This window comes from Ictalurus punctatus, chromosome 2 (genome assembly GCF_001660625.3).
Source record: "Ictalurus punctatus breed USDA103 chromosome 2, Coco_2.0, whole genome shotgun sequence".
Lineage (NCBI taxonomy): Eukaryota > Metazoa > Chordata > Actinopteri > Siluriformes > Ictaluridae > Ictalurus > Ictalurus punctatus.
The window spans coordinates 33,357,147-33,377,146 of NC_030417.2; the positions used below are offsets into that span (position 1 = coordinate 33,357,147).

The 20,000-nt window shown below is 42.2% G+C and overlaps 1 protein-coding gene across 5 annotated transcripts in view; it reads left to right on the forward strand.

Annotated features, from left to right (window-relative positions):
- stat5a (signal transducer and activator of transcription 5a) overlaps positions 1-20,000 on the forward strand; it is a 99,987-nt gene that overhangs the window by 78,050 nt on the left and 1,937 nt on the right. For 4 of the 5 annotated variants that reach the window (XM_017493166.3, XM_017493158.3, XM_053675884.1 and 1 more), the window contains 11 exons: positions 264-443; positions 3,231-3,318; positions 3,527-3,649; positions 5,184-5,276; positions 7,962-8,168; positions 10,150-10,244; positions 12,470-12,612; positions 13,932-14,087; positions 15,589-15,640; positions 16,164-16,268; positions 19,485-20,000. The exon at positions 19,485-20,000 is cut by the window's right edge and continues 1,937 nt beyond it. In XM_017493166.3, coding sequence (XP_017348655.1) covers positions 264-443; positions 3,231-3,318; positions 3,527-3,649; positions 5,184-5,276; positions 7,962-8,168; positions 10,150-10,244; positions 12,470-12,612; positions 13,932-14,087; positions 15,589-15,640; positions 16,164-16,268; positions 19,485-19,608 — 1,366 coding nt within the window. In that variant the 3' untranslated portion in view covers positions 19,609-20,000. Of the gene's footprint in view, positions 1-263; positions 444-3,230; positions 3,319-3,526; positions 3,650-5,183; positions 5,277-7,961; positions 8,169-10,149; positions 10,245-12,469; positions 12,613-13,931; positions 14,088-15,588; positions 15,641-16,163; positions 16,269-16,570; positions 16,650-19,484 lie in introns of all 5 variants that reach the window. The other variant, XR_006984187.2, reaches the window with a different exon arrangement.

The window sequence follows — 20,000 nt, forward strand, 5'->3', positions numbered from 1 at the left end:
CATCCACATACACATAATTCCACTCTTTTCGGCAATTATCTCCAATGATCCTTGTGTAAAACAGCCAGTATTATAGCGTATAATGTAGCTGGATTTAAATGGGCTTCAAGCTTATTAGCATGAAATTACTGACACACTGCCTAGCCTTAAGGCAGGTCGTGCTCCATTCGATTCAAGAATGCGTGTTCTGGTTTGGGTGTGTGTCAGTGTTTTATCAGGTGTTTATCCTCTGTGTGTGTGTGTGTGTGTGTGTTTTCCCTCAGCACCTTCATCATAGAGAAGCAGCCACCTCAGGTGCTGAAGACTCAGACAAAGTTTGCGGCTACGGTGCGTTTGCTAGTGGGAGGAAAGCTCAACGTCCACATGAACCCTCCTCAGGTGAAAGCCACCATCATCAGCGAGCAACAGGCCAAGGCGCTGCTCAAAAACGAAAACACCCGGAAGTGAGTTCCGCATACACACAGTTCATGAGACGGACACTGTGCTAATTTATACACTCATAATGCACACACACACACACTTAAACACACAAACATGTTTTGCATTACTTAGCCATGGCTGTTTCGTTGACCAAGACACACAGTATATCTTAATATCAGTTATTAATGAAATTTCCACACCAAAGGTAATGCGAATTAGTAATATACAGTCAGGTCTATAAACTTGCGGACATTGACAACGTTACTGAACTGGCACTATCGTCAGAGCTGCTGTTTTAAAATGAATCAGGTTCAGTAGATAAGTTAAAAGGACAGGAAGACTTTTCAAGACTAAATGCAGGATCTCCCGAAAAAATGTGTCTGACGTCTCTCCAATACGCCGGATCTCATTTGTTTAGTTAGCACCGCTGAAATGTAGTTATGTGTCCCCTTTTTGGGCCAGACAACTCATCCTCTAGACTCTAATTTAGTTTAGTTAAAGAGCTTTCATGAAAGCCTGAAGGACACTTGATGAGAATGTCTTTGAGTTGCAAATAGCTGCAATTCATGATTAAGGACATCGACATCCTCGGTCTTTAAATGTTTGCTGAGGTTGCTGCCTCATTCTCTCAAACTCCGTCTTAATCACCTTTTTGTCTGTTATTACCTCAAAACATTTAGCTACCCGTTACGAAATTAATTATTAATCAGTTTCTCTGCATTGTGGGGTTTTTTGGCAGAGCCGATTCCACTTGGTTTCTGTGTGAAATCTATTTGGTCCATTTGAAAAAGTTTGTTTTAAGTGAACCCGAGTGTGGACCACGCCACGCAGGAATGTGAGCCATGTAGCCAGAAATGTGGTAGAATGGCGCCTACAGAGCCATGTTGAGCAACACGATCAGTTCAACTTCCTGTTTCAAGTTTAACAATGGCAGAGAAAGACATGTTGTGGTCCAAAGTGGAGACAGAGTGTCTTCTAGATATATGAAGCAATGGCTCGGCATGCAAACGTTGAATTACTTTTCTTTTACTGAAAGGCCTCATCTAAACCGTTGATCAGTATTTGAGCAGCAGTAAATAAGCAAGGGGCTCCCAAGTGGTGCAACAGGAAGCAAAATTGGCCGTGCTCTCTGAGTGGGAGGGGTGACATATTTCCTCTCCACTGTCAATCACAGTGGCACTAGTCAATCATGTGCATCTCTGAGCTCATGTATGTTGGAGAGAGCAGGTAGTGATTAGTTCAGAGTGTGATATGCTGCTCTGTGATTTGTGTTGGCTGTCGTATGAAAGAGGGGAGCAGGCTGGTGAAAAAACATATATATATATATACACACACACAGTGCCCTCCACTAAGACTAGGAACAGGAAATTGTTCAACCATTACTTCCTGTTTCACAGGGTTATAAATATGAAGTAACACATAGGCCAAATTCCTTTAGTCATTTATAACAATCAGTAAGACCAAGGGATATAGCTGTGATGTGCGGCAAATTGTTGTTGAGCTTCACAAAATGGGAAGTGGCTATAAGGAAATAGCACAAGCATTGAAAATGCCCATTTCCACCATCAGGGCAATAATTAAGAAGTTCCAGTCAGCTGGAGATGTTATGAATCAGCCTGGAATTGGACGTGTGTCTGTATTGTCTCAGCGCACTGTGAAGAGGATGGTTCGAGTGGCCAAAAAATCTCCCAGGATCACAGCTGGAGAATTTCAGAAGTTAGTTGTGTCTTGGGATCAGAAAGTCTCCAAAACTACAATCTGAAGTCACCTACATCACCACAAGCTGTTTGGAAGGGTTTCAAGAAAAAAGCCTCTACTCTCATCCAATAACAAACTCGAGCGTCTTCAGTTTGCGAGACACTACTGGAACTTCAAATGGGGTCGGGTTCTGTGGTCAGATGAAACCAAAATAGAGCTTTTTGGTAATAAACACCAGAGGTGGTTTTGGTGCACACAGAGAGGTAGCCATATGGACAAGTACCTCATGCCCACGGTTAAATATGGTGGTGGCTCTTTAATGTTTTGGGCTGTTTTTCTGCCAGAGGACCTGGACACTTTGTTAGGATACATGGCATCATGGACTCTATCAAATACCAAAAGATATTAAATGAAAACCTGACTGTCTCTGCCAGAAAGATTAGACAATGATCCAAAACATACATCAAAATCAACACAAAAATGATTTACTGACCACAAAATCAAGGTCCTGCCATGACCATCCCAGTCCCCTGACCTGAACCCCATAGAACACCTGTGGGGTGAACTGAAGAGGAGAGTCCACCAGCGTGATCCTCGACATTTGAAGGATCTGGAGAGATTCTGTATGGAGGAACGGTCTCAGATCCCTTGCCATGTATTCTCCAACCTCATCAGGCATTATAGGAGAAGACTCAGAGCTGTTATCTTGCCAAAGGGAGGTAGCACAGAGTACTGACTAAAGGGGTGCCAATAATTATTGCACGTGTATATTTAACAAAGGTGTTTTTATTTGATGAACCTGTGTTGTGTTTGCAGTTGTTTGATATCCATGAGAGCAGAGTATTTTTTGAGCAAAAGATCAAAAGTTTAAACAATAAAGACAACATTATCGGAGGGCAACTGTATGTAGGTCACAGCAGAAGTGACTCACAGCATGCATGATCAATCCATGGTTCAGAAGAAATTTGTGTGAAAATAGTGTCTGTGTGAAACCCTGTGGTGATGATTACCAAGACAAGTCCCAAATCTATTGTAGGTGCTGACGTGAGTCTTCAGACCAAGTGTAAAAATGTCCGTAAGTTGAACACTCTCTCCGTCTCTCTGCCCATTAGTGACAGCAGTGGAGAGATCCTGAATAATAACTGTGTGATGGAGTATCACCAGACCACAGGCACCCTGATTGCACACTTCAGGAACATGGTGAGTGAAGCAAACTGGGTTCACCTTCAATCCCAGTCTATTAACTGTCATTTCCAACAAGGACCCTGAGTGGAATTTGCCGTCTGTTCATCATGTTTTTGCATCTGTGTTTTATATACAAACATATATTTAAAAAGACTAGAAAATGTCTGATGTACTTCATTACTAAAACACTCAATCCTTCACTCTGCCTCTGTTTGCTCCTAAGTCTTTGAAGAGGATCAAGCGTTCAGACCGCCGTGGGGCAGAGTCCGTAACCGAGGAGAAGTTCACCATCTTGTTCGAGTCACAGTTTAGTGTCGGGGGCAACGAGCTGGTTTTTCAGGTCAAGGTGAGCTTAAACAGGCAAATGATGTGATTAATATAAACAGGATCCCCCATACACACACACACACACACACACACACACACACACACACACACACACACACACACATTCGATGTTCCCACAGATCTAAACTAGCCTTCCCTCTAGGCCAGTGCTCAGTGACGGTTAAGCAGGTTACCATGGTAACAGCCCTCAATAATGGTAAAAACTTTTTTACTGCTGTTAAAAAGAAAAAAATGTATCGTATGGATTTATTTCATGCAAATCATACCAAGACCCTAATAATTCCCACAAATGAACGTAATTGAATGTGAAATCCTACATTGATCGTACATGTACCGCACCTAATGTAGATGATTTGTTCTAGAAACATGGCTGTTCGGCTGCACCGGGCGAAGCGCGCGAGGCGGGCGGAACACCGTGTGCCGTTGTGCTTGGCGGATATCGTTACTAGTCTATAATAAAGCATCCTGCACTTTAAAAATGATAACCGGCTGTGCACACCTTTGTCGGTTTTCAAAGCTTTTAATACAGAGCAATGAGGGTGGCTGACCCGAGCGTGTAGACCAGTCTCAGTGAGAGTGATCATTAAAAATGAGCGTGGATTGCACGCAAATAGCATGAATCAGTCAAGCAAGAATAGAGAGAAGAAGTTAAGAGCACATAAGAGCAGGTGAATTTTGCGAGCACTGAGACATGTGCACTTCCTTTCCTTCCGGTTAATGTCGAAGAGCCATGGTGTAAAGTAATCTTTATTTTATTAGCATTCCAATTTATAAAGTACAACAAGGTGGGTTTTTTTTTTTTTTTTTTTTTTTTTTTTTTACTGTTTTTGATAGCAGTTTGTGAATCTTATTGTTATTCTTATTGTTATTATTATTGCTATATATGTCAAAAATAAATAAGTAAATAAATAAAGTACGCCAGGGGCAACCTGTGAAGCTCTGGTGAACTCCATGCCCAAGAGGGTTAAGGCAGTGCTGGAAAATAATGGTGGCCACACAAAATATTGACACTTTGGACCCAATTTGGACATTTAAAAAAAAAAAAAAGTGGTGTACTCACTTTTGTTGCCAGCGGTTTAGACATTAATGGCTGTGTGTTGAGTTATTTTGAGGGGACGGCAAATTTACACTGTTACACAAGCTGTACACTCACTACTTTACATTGTAGCAAAGTGTCATTTCTTCAGTGTTGTCACGTGAAAAGTTATAATCAAATATTTACAAAAATGTGAGGGGTGTACTCACTTTTATGAGATACTGTATATGTATGTATATATACTGTAAGTACTATAAGTATCTTTTATATATATATATATATATATATATATATATATATATATATATATATATATATATATATATATATATACACCCCTTCCATTCATCCAGTTACCCAAATAATATGATTGTGTTACCAGCACAGACCCACTTTGCCATTCTGGCCATTCACCTGAGCAGCTGATTACCCAGTATGAGGTGAGTAGTTGAGCTGCATTTAACGTTCCTTGTTCTGTCTGCACTCTCGTCCTCAGACCCTGTCTTTGCCCGTCGTGGTGATTGTCCACGGAAGTCAGGATAACAATGCCACAGCCACGGTTCTATGGGACAACGCTTTTGCTGAACCGGTAAGTTCTGAAGAACGTCAATACCTTCATGCTCAGTCACTCTCGAAATCATTACCTTTATGAGCACAAGAGCACTTAAGCCTTATTATGTTTGACTCAGAAAAATAGCCGAAATGTTCTGGGTCAAAATGACTGTACGTGGTGAGTCATCGTTAAGTGGTTACAAATAAACACAAACCCCCATACCAAGAATTAACAGGCGCTTAATTCATGGTTTTCGTAATAAGGATCGTCACGTTCATTTTCTTATGAACAATAGACAAAGTCGCACGGATAAATCTATCTGTTTGTCTAAACACTGCGGACGAGGAGATTGGAAGCGGCGCCACCTCCTTCTTGTCTTTCAAGAGATTTAGGTTTTTAGCATATCTTCAAGGACAATCAATTTACCACTTACTTAAGCACCTGTATTAGAACCTGATAATCTAATCCAGATTTTATTTATTTTTTTATGTACAGTACACGGTGTACATGGACCAGGCGTGTTTAGTTGATATGATTAAGCTAAACTCGTGTAGATTGATTTCGAAGAACAAAAAGCTGGATTAATTGACATTTACAACACATTTTGGTTAAAAAAAAACGTGTCTGACCTAAATATATCAAATAATCTTTCAGTTTAATGATCAGCTGGTTGAATCCACAGCGTTAAATTAGTTGTTTTTAATATTTGTGGTCTTTTGAATGTGACATTCAAGTCGTCGCTTAAATTGAGCTCATTGAATACTACTGCGTTCAAAAATGTTTATTTTCATTTTATTTCTGGACTTCTTCAAGCAGTTTTATTTCCTATAACTATAGCAGTTATTTATTATGTATTTTAATATACTACTATTACGAAGAATTATTATTTTTATTAGTAGTAGTAGTATTGATTATAATATTATTAGAGACTTTCAGTACATGCAGAAAGGCAGTGTCACGATTTGGAGGCGGAGACGGATGCAAGTGTAGATTTCAAGTTTTAATGACTACAGAAACTAAACACAAAACAAGAACTATGAACAGGAAGCGAAACGCTAAGGCAAGAATCAAACATTAACTAAGACCATGAACACAAAAACAGAACGGACAGCAACACAAGACCAGGAGTGCAGTGCAGTGCAAACTGTGGCTATAGACACACAGGTGCTCGTTAAGTGAATGAGAATCGGGTGCAGGTGCTCATGAATTAACGCTGATGTGTGGTGCAGTGGCTGCTGGGAACTGTAGTCTGGAGTCCCTTCCGGGATATCCGTGACAGGCAGCTTTTAAAGGGTATTAAAAAGCTTGTTTAAAGGAGCCTTTCTGCATTTTTGTGGATCAGGTAGATTAGTAAATGCATAGCAAATGAATAACTGATTAAATAAAAGATTAGCACGATTTTTTTTTTTTTTTTTTTTTTTTTTTGCATTTTGAATAATGTAAACTGAGCAAATCTACAATTTTGTGCAATCCCTTCCGACAACAGTTAAAAGTAATTCTGGCAAACTGAAAGTACAGGCAAAATATCGCTGATATGCCTCGGAACAGCATAACGTTCAATCTGGCCATCAAGGATCCAGCAGTGTTAAAGACCCAGCACTGCCACGCTGCCACTGTTGGGCCCGTGAGCAAGGCCCTTAACCCTCACTGCTCCAGGGGCTGTGTCATGGCCGACCCTGCGCTCTGACCCCAACTTCCTGACATGCTGGGGTATGCGAAGAAAAGAGTTTCACTGTGCTGTAATGTATATGTGATAAATAAACACTCATTATCATCATCACCATTATGTTTCAGCTTGCCATCCTCTTACACTATATGGCTAAAGGCATGTGGGCTCCTGACCATCACACCCATATGTTGGCTTTCTGAAAACTGTTGCCACAAAGCTGGAAGCACTAACTTGCCTAGAATGTCTCTGTATGCTGTAGCTTTAATATTTCCCGTCACTGGAACCGAGAGGCCCAAACTTGTTCCAGCACGACAATGCCCCTGTACACAAATTGAGCTCCATGAAGATTTGAGTGGAAGAACTCGAGTGTCCTGCCCAGAGTTCTGACCTCAACCTCACTGAACCCCTCTGAGATGAACTGGAATGCAGACTGCATGCCAGGTGTACTCGCTCAACATCAGTGCCTGACCTCACTAATGGCCGAATGAACGCAAATCCCCATAGTATGTTACAAAATCTAGTGGGAAGCCATCCCAGAAGAGTATAGGTTATTAAAGCTGCAAAGGGAAGTCTACATCTGGAGTGGGATATCCAACAAGAACATATTGGTGTTATGGTAGGGTGTGTACATACTTTTGAGTATATAGTGTAAGAACTAGATTGCTATGAAATACACTATATGGCCAAAAGTGTGTGGACACTTCACACCCATCACACCCATGTGTGCTTGTTGAACATCCCATTCCAGATTTAGATTTCGCGTTGCTGTTATTATAACCTCCAATCTTCTGGGAAAGCTTTTGGAGTGTGGCTGTGGGAATTTCTGCCCGATCAGCCACAAGAGCATTAGTGAGGTCAGGCACTGATGTCGGGTGAGGAGGCCTGGGGTGCGGTCAGTCTTCATCTCAAAGGTGTTCAGTGGGGTTGAGGTCAGGGCTCTGTGTAGGCTCTCATACTTTTGGCCATATTGTGTATCTTAGTAAGTGATTTAAAAGAAACCTCTCTTTGTTTTAGTAAAGCTCCTCGTTCTGATCGTTTGTTCCTTCATTTAGGGCCGAGTCCCTTTCCTCGTTCCTGATAAAGTGATGTGGCCACAGCTGTGTGAGGCTCTCAATATGAAGTACAAGGCAGAGGTCCAGTCGAACCGAGGCCTGTCTGAGGAGAACCTGGTCTTCCTCGCTCAGAAGGCCTTCAGCAGCTCCAGCTCCAGCCCTGAGGATTACCGGGGCATGACCATGACCTGGTCCCAGTTTAACAGAGTACGAGACTACCTCACTACACTGCATATAATTCAGCAAGCAAAATGAAACATGATCGAATTTAAGTCTCACTGCGCAACATAGTAATGACCTTAGTGGAATATTTGCATTCATTTAGTGTAACAGAAAGAATGACCTGTCTGGTTAATCAGGATCATTTAATGTAGTGATTCTCAGAGTGGGAACCGCGGACCCCCAAGGGTCCATGAAGCATAGCCAGGTTGTTTTATCATTATTATTATTATTTTGTTACAGCAATGGAAATTGAAACCCACTATTATTTTTGAATGATTATATTCATGGAGTTTTTATAGTTGTTATTCCATATAAGTGGTCACTTGAATTGAATGGCTTTAAGACAAGCCTCAAAAACAACTCCGTGACCTAATGTGTTCTGTGGGATGATAGTTCCGGAGGGGAAAAAAAATAAAAGCTCTATTGCTCTAATAAATAGGCAAAATAAAGAATCTAATATTTAGATGTGGGATTATGTTCATAAATATATCTGGACTGAGAGTCCATGGGGGTTCTTTTTACAGTTAGATGTGCCTTTAACCTGATTTACACGGTTAGTAATCGATAACACACTGACTTCGATTTAAGGTGATTATAATGATATCAGGCTCCTATTTTTAAGATTTGGACTTGTGATGCACACAATCACAGATGATGACAAATGACAGAAATATTCTCAGTATTTTTGGAGTAATTGTAATAGCACATTGGTTTTGATGCATTTATTTATATCAAAGCGATCAATGCTCATGGACCACATTAAAAGCAAAAGGTTAACACATTACGCTCTCGTGTAAAAACCTGCATCATCTCCAGTCAAAAAGGCAAGAGTGACCTGACCGTTCCATGCGTCGAACCCTGATTGTGATCCCAACGGCAATGCAATTTCTAAAAGGCCATTTCAGAAACGGTTTAATCCTAAACCACGCTCACCCATTTGAAACTTCCTGTATTAACAGTCGCTATTTTTCCCGCCTCAGTAAGCACGCGGAGCACGTTCCCCCGGGCCGAGGTGCGGTCTGCTTTCCATTAAAGCGGTTTATGATTACCAAGTGAGGGAGCCTTGATGCTACTGGTTTTTAGATATGCAGACCTTAGGCGGTGCTCGCCTTTGAAACGGCCTCACGCTGCTTCGGTACACCGAGCGTTCAGTGTTCATGACAGACTTTTATTTATTTATTTATTTATTTTTCCCGTCGACACGTTTGGAAGTCAAAGTCCAAAAAAAAAAAAAAAAAGAAAATGCTTGCCGGAAGAACTGCTTTATGTGTTTAATATCGCACTTTTCACCGTGTTATCACATGGTTCATGATGAAATATTTCCAACCTATTGTGTCACTTATCCTTTATACAAAAACACCTGACATGCACTTCACAGTTTTATATATAACTCAGGGGAGGGGATGTTTTGATCTTTGGCTGGTCCCTATGAGGAAATCTGCTGCTGCTGCTTCTTCTTCTTCACCCCCCACCCCCCACCCCACCCCACCCCACCCCACAAGGTTTGATTTAAGTGTAGGTGCATTAATTAGCTGCATTATTAATTATATTAGTACAACGTCCTCAAGGATACAAGGATGGTGAGACAAACGTGTGCGTGTGTGTGTGTGTGTGTGTGTGTGTGTCTGCAGGAGTCTTGATTTGCACACTGTCTTCTCAGAAATGCAAGATAGAAAACGTAATGTCCTTCCTCATGCTCCATGACTTTTCACATAGATTACTGATTATAAGCAAGTGAACATCAGTAGGATGAACATGTCCTCGTTTAGCTGGTAATCATGCTCGTATTTCATAAGCTTCAAACTTCACTTTCTTTTCCAAATACACACACGCACACACACACACACACAGCTGTGACACATGCAAACTACATTTAAGTTCATGCTAACCGTGTATTGCAAGGTTTTCAACATTAATAAACATTTTTCTTATATGTTTCTATTTTATTTCCTATATGTGCATCCAGGAAAGCCTTCCAGGTAGAAACTTCACATTCTGGCAGTGGTTTGACGGTGTCATGGAGCTCACGAAAAAACACTTGAAGCCTCACTGGAATGATGGGTAAGACCCGACATGTGCGCTTTGTAAGACGTGGAAGATCTGGGTTATATAATCCGACGGGGTAACGTCCACCTGCAGCAGCGTTACCCCTTCCAAATCAATCCTGTATGTGGCTGGGAAGGTTTCCGTGAGGTAGTGAACTAGGGTTAATGCAGATTTCTTAACAGTTAGTAGATAAACAAATGATGTCCTATGAAGTATAAAGATTTATTATAATATAAAACTGCAACCGAATCTGTTTGTGCTTTTCCCCGTTTACCTCAGTTTCGGACTAGTGAGAATCCGAGTTACCGAGAATTCTGTTTATCCAACAAAAATGATTGGCTTGGGACTTACACAAGAGATGGCACACAGTCAGTGTACATTAACAGCTCATTGAGCAACTTGCTCTCTAACCTAGCCTTCATGGACTGCACTGGTGTTCTGGCCAGGCTGGGCTCCACGTGGAATCAGTTTGCACTGCCAATAACACACAATTACTGGCTGATGAAGTCAAGATGAACTGCATTTACGCCAGGGCTTCTCAAACCTTTTGCAGCCAGGGACACCTTCCAAAATAAAAGAATCTCCAAGGACCACAGCACCACATTTCATTTTAGGAACAATAGGGCATCCTTATTCTAGTCCAGACTGTCCGGTTATACGAAAATAATCCGCGCTTCTTGTCAGGTTATATCACAGCACCGCAACGTGGATTATTTTTTGCATAAATGCGCAGTCTGGACATGTCACACATTTGACTGGTTTTAACGGTTAGATGGATTTAATGTCATGGAACATCCACGAGACAAGTTGGTTCCTGTTATCACTTGTTATATCGACGATAAACAGTTGTTTTTTTTTCTCTCTTTCTCTCAAAACACCCAGCTTGTCGTTTTACTGCGAAACCAAAAAAACTTCACCGCATCATTTTATTCAACAAGATGTTTTGGCTTTTTTGTTTGTTTTTTTTTTTTTTTAAAATCCATTACTTGTTAGATTAATTGGAGCGTCCGTCGAACTAGTCACTGTATATGAGCCGTTACTAGAGAAACAAGAACATATTAGAACGAGTGCATTCATTTAAACCAGCCAAACCTTCTGACCAATCAGATTCGAGAATTAAACCGCACCCGGTTAGAGCCATTAGAGTTTTCACTCTTGCACTTTCCTCCCATCCGGATGTACAGTACTTAACAGCACTTACTGATTTGATTCAGACTGCAGTTAGGTCAGAGTTGACATTATTCGTGTCGGTTTTTGTGCTGAGTTTTAGATTAAAGGCTTTCATTTCAAGTGACCAGTCGACCATGACATCCATCATACTAGTTTATATTAATCTTCACCCAAAAAAAAAAAAAAAAAAAAAAAAGCAATACAGACAGGGACTTCTTGAACATACACCCCCCCCCCCCCCCCCCCCTACTTTAAGAACCGTGGATTTAAGCAAGCAGGTTATGGGTTACGTCCTCGCTCCGGCGTTCCACACTCGCCTCATTAGTTCCAAAAAATCGTGGGAAAAATACTTTCTACATGGATTCTCCTGCCATCTTCGAGAACCCCCAGTATATCAGCTGTCTTCCTGTAGTGTCCATTAAGTGATGAGATCTGGACAGGGATTTTTGCCTATTTGGAAAATGTCAAGGTTTAGGCTATACTTTCTTAAAATCGCATAGAACGGAAAAGTAATGTTAATGATCAGTTTCACTCGTTCACTCGGGACCAGTTTAGAGTCATTGTCATTATGTTCACTGAGAGAGCCGGTTTCTAATCCCTGTAAGCAACTACTATAGTGAGATCCTCTTTTTTTGAACCATTTACAAAGTTTGTTGCCTGATATAATAATCTTTTTAAGGCACAGAATGACTAGAAGCTTATTTACATTGAAGGGTGTAGCATATTAATGATGCATGTCAATGAAACACATTTACATCTGTGGAAAATACCGTTATTGGACCAAAACGGGTTTGAAAATCCCCCTGTCCCAGCAGGTTTCGACTGTTACGCTCAACGTTAAACATTCCACTCACACAAGTTCAGGCACATTCATCTATACCTACAGAAAATAGTAACTCAAAGATAATTTGCTCACACACCAAACCAAATTAGCAATATGTTGGTGTAATATCACTAAATACCACTTTTGTGTGCGTGCCCGAAAATCAATTTTATTACCTTTGTTACCCATTGGAAATATCTGCACTTCTTTATTAATAAAGTGCTGTTTTCATGTGTGTGTGTCTCAGGGCGATCTTGGGCTTCGTGAATAAGCAGCAGGCTCAGGACATGCTGATGTCCAAACCTAATGGAACGTTCCTGTTGCGCTTCAGTGACTCTGAGATAGGAGGAATCACCATCGCATGGGTGGCAGAGAATCCCAACAAAGCAGGTCCTGCTTGTTTCACCGTGTAACGTGTACTTACCTGAGCCGAACCTGAGCGGTTGAAGGTTTAAGGTCACTAGCAGTGCAGATGATTTGATCTCTTAACGTTACCCAAGCAGAACCTTGAACCACGTGTCAGCTTTACATATGAAGACTGTTGAATATCACGTCACCAATCAGCAGCTATCAGAAATCTTTCCTTCATAGCCTTAGTAAGCTGATAAACTTGCTGTTATTATTGAAGACTAGAACTATACAGACGGGTGATAACGGTGGCTTTTATGCTGTCGAGAGCATTTATTTATTTTGCCGACACGTCCGCGTCCTTAGATGAGCGCGTACAAATCAATACAAACGTCAACTGAAGTTCACCACCTTTATCCTATGATGAAACACTTCTATCCTGATGAGCGTAGTCGCTTCTAATGATGTGGATGACTCCGCCCCCATCCGCAGGGCACGAGAAAATCACCTTGCTATGCTATGGCTTTCAAAGTCACCAGATCTCATACCATGGGAGATTTTAGAGTGCCGCGTTGGACACCAACATCTCCACCACCACCATAAAAACGACAACCCGAGGACTGTCTAGTGGAAGATTATTGGCGTTCATTCCTCCAGTAGACAAAGATTCCTGAATGTGAAACAGGAACCAAATGAAAGCCAAACATATCTCTTAGTTAACATGTCTCTTAAGTTCTCTGACTGTGTTTAATTAGAATCCTCGGTATTATTCAGACATGATTAAATTCCCATTGTGGAATCTGTGCCGTTTCCGTCTGCTTTATCCTTTCATTTGAATTCACTAAAAACATGGACATAGTTTTGTCTTTTAGTAGACACGGTTACAAAAAGACGACGTTGTTATGCAATCGAAAAACTCTCGGCGATTGCGAAACTGGTTCACGAAAAAACGACTAGTAGCCTAAGTGAGCAGGTCAAGCCGCTGTAACTCTAACATGTACTGCGGTAATTCTCTGGCGGATCACCGGTACACTCGATATGTTTTTAAGTCACCAGCTCGACACCACTTAATACCAGCTGAACGCGTGAGCACCCGAAAAGGTTCAGGCTTAGCCAGTAATAATAATTCATATTCATTAAGACCTTTTAGTCATGTCAGCTGTATTATTTAAACAGTGACACACTGTGTGCATAATTGCATAAACCTTAATAAGTCATTGTGCCACAGAACCGTTTTCTCGCTACGAGAAATTAGCTGCGTTTCAAAGGTTTTGTATTCTTTCTTTCTCTTTTTTTTTTTTTTTTAAAGCACACAAAAGCTTCCACTGTGTGTGCTGATAAGTGTGTGTGTGTTTTGGCAGGCGAGAGAATGGTGTGGAACCTCATGCCCTACACGACCAAAGACTTCTCGATTCGCTCTCTGGCTGATCGCATCAGTGACCTGAACCACCTGCTGTTCCTGTACCCCGACCGACCCAAAGACGAGGTCTTCTCCAAGTACTACACCCCTCCGCTGTGTACGCCATTCTATTCTTATCTAACTGTCTGTGTGTGTGTGAGAGAGAGAGAGAGATACAAAGAGAGAGTGTGTGTGTTTGAGAGACACTGACATAAAGAGAAATGTAGTCCACCCTGCGTGCGCGGAGTTTGCACGTTCTCCCCGTGCTTCGGGGGTTTCCTCCAGGTACTCCAGTTTCCTCCTCGAGTCTAAAGACACACATTGTATTCTGATTGGCATTTCCAAATTGTCCGTAGTGTGTGATTGTGCCCTGAGATGGGTTGGCACACCGTCCAGGGTGTTCCTGGAATAGGCTCCAGACTCTCCCGTGATCGCGTGGAGGATACGCGGTATGGAAAATGGATGGACGTACTATACTTTTATTTCTGTCATACAGGTTTGTAAGATTAAGTCCATGCTTTTGTAATTAACCAAAGACTGAAGCGCTGGGTTCTCAAAACAGTGTTCAAGGACCCTCGGCGCTCCGTGAAGCATGGTCATGGGGTTGCTGGTGCAAATCACAACTGCATGTTTTGTCTTATCACTTGAGTTGAAGGGGTTTAATGTAAACTTCGGAAACTCAAAAAAGAAAGGCCTGTAGATGTAAATATAAAGATGTTGGACTAGTGATCGGAAGGTCGTGAGTTGAAATCCCAGGACCCAGGACTGCCGAGCGGTCACTGCTGGGCCCTTGAGCCAGGCCCTTAACCCTCAGTTGCTCAGTTGTATAAATGAGATAAATGTAAGTCTGTCTGGATAAGAGCGTCTGCCGAATGCCGGAAATGTAATCGATGTCAACTTGGACCTAATGTGTTCAGTAGGGCTGTAGTCAAGACCTCTACTGGTCTTGACTACCATGACTACGAATACCACTTGAATACCACTACATGACTACGAGTATTCTTAGGGGAGTCGCGGCCAAGTTTAGATCGAGTCTGAATGTAAGAGAGATCGAGTCAAGATCAATTCCTTTCAAGGCCAAGGAGTACTTCGGCTAGTCCGCTTGGTTTGTGAGTCGTACAGGAGACGGAATGACTTCTTGTCAGAATTTGCGAATGCGAAAAATTTGATCAATTTTAACAAACCCTCGGTCAACACCGAGACCATATTCAATGAGAGCAGTGCTGAAGGCAGTTCAGAGGGCTTCCTGTTTCCAGAGTTTTCACTTACAGTGCTTTCTAAATGTTGCACTTGTATATAGCTGTAAAAGGGGAAACGAGTGCTCAGACTGTTCCAACTGTCTCGGAGTGGTTTTAATGGTCTTGAAAAGCGTTAAAATCATTTCCCTGCTGAGAGAATTATTGACGTTATTATAGACGAAGGCCATGTAAAGTTTGCGGGTGAATTGTTCCTTTGTGCTGGGTGTGTGTGTGTGTGTGTGAAGTGCGTGCTTTTCCATTATTGTTCTCCGAGTTCAAAGTGAACTCAATGACAAATGACTCAAAGACTCAACTCAAAGACTCCCTAATAAGCTGCTTTCTTCTTCTTTTTCTCTTCTTCTTTATCTTCAACCTGTACAGCGAAAGCAGTGGACGGCTACGTCAAACCGCAGATCAAACAAGTGGTACCAGAGTGAGTATCCGCGACTTTTTTTCTTTTCTTTTTTTTTCTTTCCTTCCCTTCTTATTTTTTTTGGCCTTTCTTATGAACGCAACTTGTGAATGCTGATTGTTCAGTAAAAGTCACCGTGCCTTTATTAATGTCCTGAGTACTAATCCATCAGATAGGCTGATTGCACAAAGATAGGCGCTGGTTCTCAACTCCGACTGAGAGGGAAGTTAGCGGTTACCGTGGAGACCTCATACTCCATAATCATATCGTTACCATCGGAATACACTAAGCCACGTTAGCGGCATTAGTCCGTTTAGCAATCTAGTGCTTCAGCCGGGTGTTAGCATGTTAAAAACACATCCAGTGGTGTTGAATCTCAGCAGGAGATGGACATTCTGAGCAGCATACATGAAAGCAGTTAGCAGGGTTAGCTTTATTAGCTGATGGAGGAAGGACAGTGCCAGCGTGCTAGGGTGAATGTTAAGCACAGAGGAGAGTTGATGGATGTTGCTATTGATATGTGTGTGTGTGTGTGTGTTTTCAGGTTTACGACACCTAATCCAGACCCAGCAGCAAATCCAACCTACATGGATCACGCAGCATCACCAGCTGTCAGTCACCCGCAAAACTATGCCATCTACCAACCAATGTGAGCCACGACATGAACCACGCTAGCGCCGTTGTGTGTATGAGAATGTTCAGGAGTCACATTTGTACCATTTGACACATCACATGAAAACACATGAAACATTACGAAAAGAATTCATGCTTCACATAACGACACTCTTAAATATGAACCATATTACAGGGTGTCCCCAAAAGTCTCCATGCATAGGGGGATGATTAACCCTTTTTTTTTTTTTTTTTTTTTTTTTTTTTTTTTTTTTTTTTTTTTAGCAAAATGTCTTCCAAAATTTTTCATACTTAGTTTATATTATTTTTTTTTTTCAGATAGCCTTTAGGAATGCCTTTGACAAAAGAAGAACGTATTGAAATCATTCTCACGGCTGGATCGGGAAGCTGTGGCAAGGTTGCGATGGACATGCAGTTACATGCATAACACCAGACGTATTAGCACGAGTTCATCATGAGTAGGAGAGACGACTCCGTGTGTGTTTACAAAGAAATGGCAATCATGTAGAGGATGTTTTGTAAATAAAGTTACATTTTGTTAAAATAGTGTTAATTTCCCCTGTGTGTGGAGACTTTTGAGACACCCTGTAGATAACTTTAACGAACCATGAACGCCGACATTCAGCATGAATAATGTTAACTGAAAAAAGGGTACTGAACTGTACTTTTCTTTGGGATGGTAGACTAAAGAGGATGGTGACCCTGTAGCTTAGGACGTATAGTGGACATAAAAAGTCTACGTACACAACCTTGTTAAAATGGTAGCTTTTTGTGATGTTAAATAAAAAAAAAGAAAAGAATCCAAGGTAAATCCTGTCAGAACTTTTCCCAATCTCAAAGACGACATATATAAAATAAAAAAGCAAAAATAAAAAACTTAGAGTAACCTGGTAGTATAAGTGTGCACAGCCTTTTGTAATTGGGGGCGTGGCTGTGTTCAGAATGAACCAATCACTTTCGATCTCGAGTTCAAAAGTAATTACCATACAGCTCTCATCGATGAAATTATTCTGATTAACCCGAGATAAAGAGCAGCTGATTCTGTAGGAGTTTCTTGACATCATCTTGGTTTCATCCGACTGCTGAAGCCATGGTACGTATAAGCCATGTACGGTATCTCGGATATTGAAGGATATCGATCAGGAGACGGCTAAAAAATCATTTCCGGAAAATCAGACGTACTGTGGAGCATCGTAAAGGTCATCATCAACAAACAGAGAAGATGGAGCAGCACAGTGACTTTGCCAAGAACAGGACAAGACAAAAACTTACCAGGGAGGCTGCCAAGAGACCTGCTGCAACATTACAGGAGCTGCAGGAATACCTGACAAGTACTGACATACCTCTCATGTTCTTTACATGTCTGGGCTATGGGGTAGGGTGGCTAGACGAAATCCCGTTCTCACAAAAACATCCAAGCTCAACTTAATCACCCCAAACCGTCCATCCATCCTTCCATTTTCTTTACCGTTTATCTTACAGAGAGTCGTGGGGAGCCTGAAACCTATCCCATGGAACTCCGGGCACCTTAGCAGGGGATACCCTGGATGGGGTGCCGACCCATGGCAGGGCACAATCGCACACACACTCACACTCCCATTCACACACTACAGAAAATTTAGAGATGCCAGTCAGCCTACAACGCATGTCTTTGTACTGGAGGAGTGAATCGAAGTACCGGGAAGAAAAGCCCCGAAGCACAGGGAGGACAGTGAACAACTGCCTGCACACAGGGTGGAGGTGGGATCACCCTAAACCATGTAGGAAAAGGCATTATGGGCTGATGAGACCAATTCCAAAAGGTATGTTTGGTGCAAAAAAAGTACATCACCAAAAGAAGCATGGTGGTGGCAGCATCATGCTTTAGGGCTGCTATACCCACGGTGACACATGGTGGTGGTGGGATCGTGCTTTAGGGCTGCTATACCCACGGTGGAGCATGGTGGTGGTGGCGGCATCATGGTTTAGGACGGCTATACCCACGGTGACGCATGGTGGTGGTGGTGGGATCGTACTTTAGGGCTGCTATACTCACGGTGACGCATGGTGGTGGTGGGATCGTGCTTTAGGGCTGCTATACCCACGGTGGAGCATGGTGGTGGTGGCGGCATCATGGTTTAGGACGGCTATACCCACGGTGACGCATGGTGGTGGTGGTGGGATCGTACTTTAGGGCTGCTATACCCACGGTGACGCATGGTGGTGGTGGGATCGTGCTTTAGGACGGCTATACCCACGGTGACGCATGGTGGTGGCGGCATCGTGCTTTAGGGCTGCTATACCCACGGTGACGCATGGTGGTGGCGGCATCATGGTTTAGGGCTGCTATACCCACGGTGAAGCATGGTGGTGGTGGTGGCATCATGGTTTAGTACGGCTATACCCACGGTGAAGCATGGTGGTGGCGGCATCGTGCTTTAGGGCTGCTATACCCACGGTGACGCATGGTGGTGGCGGCATCATGGTTTAGGACGGCTATACCCACGGTGACGCATGGTGGTGGCGGCATCGTGCTTTAGGGCTGCTATACCCACGGTGACGCATGGTGGTGGCGGCATCATGGTTTAGGGCTTCTTTTTTTCAGCCAGAACTGTGGCATTTATCAAGGTGGAGGGAATCATATGTAGCTACAAATACCAGTCAGTTTTACTGTTTAAATCTTCAGGTGTCTGCTAGTAAGCTGAAGATGAAAAAGCTTTCAGCACAACTATGACCAAAAACATTCACCCAAATCAACAAAGGAATGGCTTAACCAAAAGAAGATCGATGTTTTTGAATGACCTTGCCCGAGCCCAGACCTGAATCCCCCTAAAAATCTGTAGGGTGACCTGAAGCTCTACACAGGAGATGCCCTCACAATCTAGAATGTTTTTGCAAGAAAACTGCCATGTCAAGATACGCCACGCCGATACGCCGATAGACTCTTACCCAAAAAGACTGAGTGGCGTAATACAATCGAAACCTGCTTCAACAAAGTATTAGTTTAGGGGTGTGCACACTTGCGCAGTAAACGAGGTTACTCTGGTTTTAAAAATTTTTTTATTTCTCCTTAAGTTGCTGATTGTTTTTCACTTTATTTGTATACTTTGTTGGGAAAGGTTCTGACATGAAAAAACAAAAACCTGCCATTCTAACAGGGGTGTGTAGACTTTTTATATCCACTGTATTAGCTTTTAAAATGCATACTCTCTCGCTCTCTCTCTCTCTCTCTCTCTCTCGCTCTCTCGCTCAGGACCGACAGCATGCTGGACGGCGACGGCGACTTTGATCTAGACGACACCATGGATGTAGCAAGGCACGTAGAGGAGCTGCTCCGCCGACCAATGGAGGGCCAGTGGAGCGGCCAACAGTCGTGACCTCGCACCCTCTGACCTCTCTCCCTTATTTCATTACTCATCTCTCCTTCCCTTCATTTCCCGTCCCTTCATTTCATCCCTAATGTGAAAAGCTCAGTGATGGATGTGGTTGCTTCTAATTTTTTTTTTTTTCGGTCACTTAATATTATTTCTCCTCTTTCCTCTCTTTCACTGTTGTTGTTTTTTTTTTTTTCCTCCGCACGTGAGCAGAACGCACACGTGTGAAAGAGAAATGGATGAAAAATACTACTAGCTTTCTCTTCAGCTCAATACTACCAAACAGTATTGTGAAAAAAAAAGTTACACACGTGTTCCTTTGTTTATTTTCTTCTTCTTCTTCTTTTTTTTTTTTTTTTTTTTTAGTTTTATTGTTTTATTCGAAGTGAAATGAT